A 1868-nucleotide genomic window follows, 5' to 3' on the forward strand; every position below is an offset into this window, starting at 1 on the left:
GGTGAGAAAGGCTAAGGAAGATACCGCCGAGCATCAGGGAGGGGAGGGCTCCAGAAGCTGAAATCGAGACAGAAGGAGCCCAACAGCCAAACAGCAGAGGCCGTAGGGGCAGCTCTGCGGCCTTGGTCCATCCGGGAGTGACCCCCAGGACGCAGCAGGCCTCTCCTGACCGCCCGCTGCTCCCCTCAGCAGTGCACTTTGTCAGTCGGCCTGTCCTGCTCCCCACTCTGGCTCTTACAGCGCCTTCACACCTCTGGCCCGCACCCCAGTTCTGTATGCATAAAGAAATAAATATAAAAAAAAAAATTAAAAAGTATCACCAAAGGCAGGAATAGGAGAACAGGGCCCCGGCCTGCAGGGACACTGGCCCAGGGTCTGGTCATGGGTCCAGGCTCGGCAGAGGTCACAGGGGCGGGGTGCCGTCCTCAGGGAGACCCCGAAGCAGGAGCACCACCCAGGACCTAACCTACCAACACCGCCCAGCCCCCACTGTGCAGGGGAAAGAGGCGCCAAGTTCTGCAGAAACGGACCTGAATCCAGACCCCAGAACTGGTGGGGCCAGGGTGGAGACAGAGACCAGGCACCTGGGAGGTCTGTGCAGCCCCGAGAGGGCCGGCCAGGCCCGGGGAGCCGTCTGTTCACACCGTCCTCGCTCCTTCTGCTGCCTGTTTCCAACACTCACATTTTCCGGCTACACACCCCGGGGCTGGGCAGCGGGATGCCTGGGTCTTGGCCCAGAGGAGGACTTTGGCTTGGGACACGCAGGGACAGGCTAGGTGAGAGGACTGGACAGCCAGCGGGGAAGGTGGAGCGGCTGAAGTGGGGTGGGGGCGGCCCTGGCCCCTCTTCCCTTCCCAGCACGAATTCTATGTTTTGAAAGAGTTTACCTGCTGACTTGCATTTAGTAAGGAATAATGCATTCCCCTTTCTATCTGTTATCAACGAGAAGTTAGGACAAGAAGACATCCATAGCTGCCAATCAGAGCTTCTGACCAGCAGGAGATAACCAGGTTCCTCGGGAGAGTTGATAGAATTCCAGCCCAAAGCAAACGTTTTAATTAGCTCAGGCTGCCTTATCCGTAAATGCATGGCTTCCGGGAGGCTGGAGATAGGAACGTGGCCCAAGGACCCCCCATGACTGCCCTCTTGGGCCTCTGGGAGGGCCCCGCAGCTGCAGGATTGGAAGCAGGAACCCGGAAGTGGGACACCGGAGAGGCTCGCCAGCCCCGCGCACGTGGGACTGATGGGTCGAGGGCAGCTGGTGGGAGATCCAGGCCTCCTGGGCACCCAGCCACAGTGCTTGCTCCCGCGGGACGCAGCTTGCGAGGCCTGGGGCACTCCAAGTGTCTTGAAGCCGCCACAGCCGTAGCTGGGCCCCACGTCTGCCCAGGCGTGTCGGGGAGCCGGGTCCCTTGCCACAGCCCTGTGCTCTCCTGGAAACAGGATATCGGAGCTCCGGGAGACTTCGCGATTCCTATTCCATGTCTTCACCAGAGCAAGCAAAGGGTATCCCAAGTTCACCCTGAACGAGTGCCTGGCCCAACCCCAGTGCCTGGCCCTGAGGCTTTTCACTGCCTGCTGCACCCCAGCGGCCCAGTGCCAGCTAAGATCTCAGCTGCCCTGCGAAGGGGACCTGGCCCTCCGCTCTCTCCACCCCGCCTGGGACAGTGTAGCCTCCACTCACCCCCGGGTCTCACCCACTGGGCCTGGGACTAACTTCAGAGTAGCCGCCGAAATGAGAGGGGTGGGTGGGAGACAAACGGAGAAGTGAGAGGCCGGAAGCCACAGGCAGTAAACATTTCCTGTCCCTGGTAACTAAGGCTGGCACCCCACCCCCATCTCTGCAGGAACTCTCGCCCTCCAGGCCC

General features: G+C 61.0%; 1 protein-coding gene across 1 annotated transcript in view; it reads left to right on the forward strand.

Moving 5' to 3' along the window:
- The first annotated feature begins 1083 nt into the window (after positions 1 to 1083).
- ITGA5 (integrin, alpha 5 (fibronectin receptor, alpha polypeptide)) overlaps positions 1084 to 1868 on the forward strand; it is a 13759-nt gene continuing 12974 nt past the window's right edge. Inside the window, exon 1 of the mRNA XM_004692487.2 lies at positions 1084 to 1234. Coding sequence (XP_004692544.1) covers positions 1084 to 1234 — 151 coding nt within the window. The remainder of the gene's footprint in view (positions 1235 to 1868) is intronic.

The sequence above is a fragment of the Condylura cristata genome, unplaced genomic scaffold, assembly GCF_000260355.1.
Source record: "Condylura cristata isolate star-nosed mole 26May11 unplaced genomic scaffold, ConCri1.0 scaffold00034, whole genome shotgun sequence".
Taxonomy (NCBI): domain Eukaryota; kingdom Metazoa; phylum Chordata; class Mammalia; order Eulipotyphla; family Talpidae; genus Condylura; species Condylura cristata.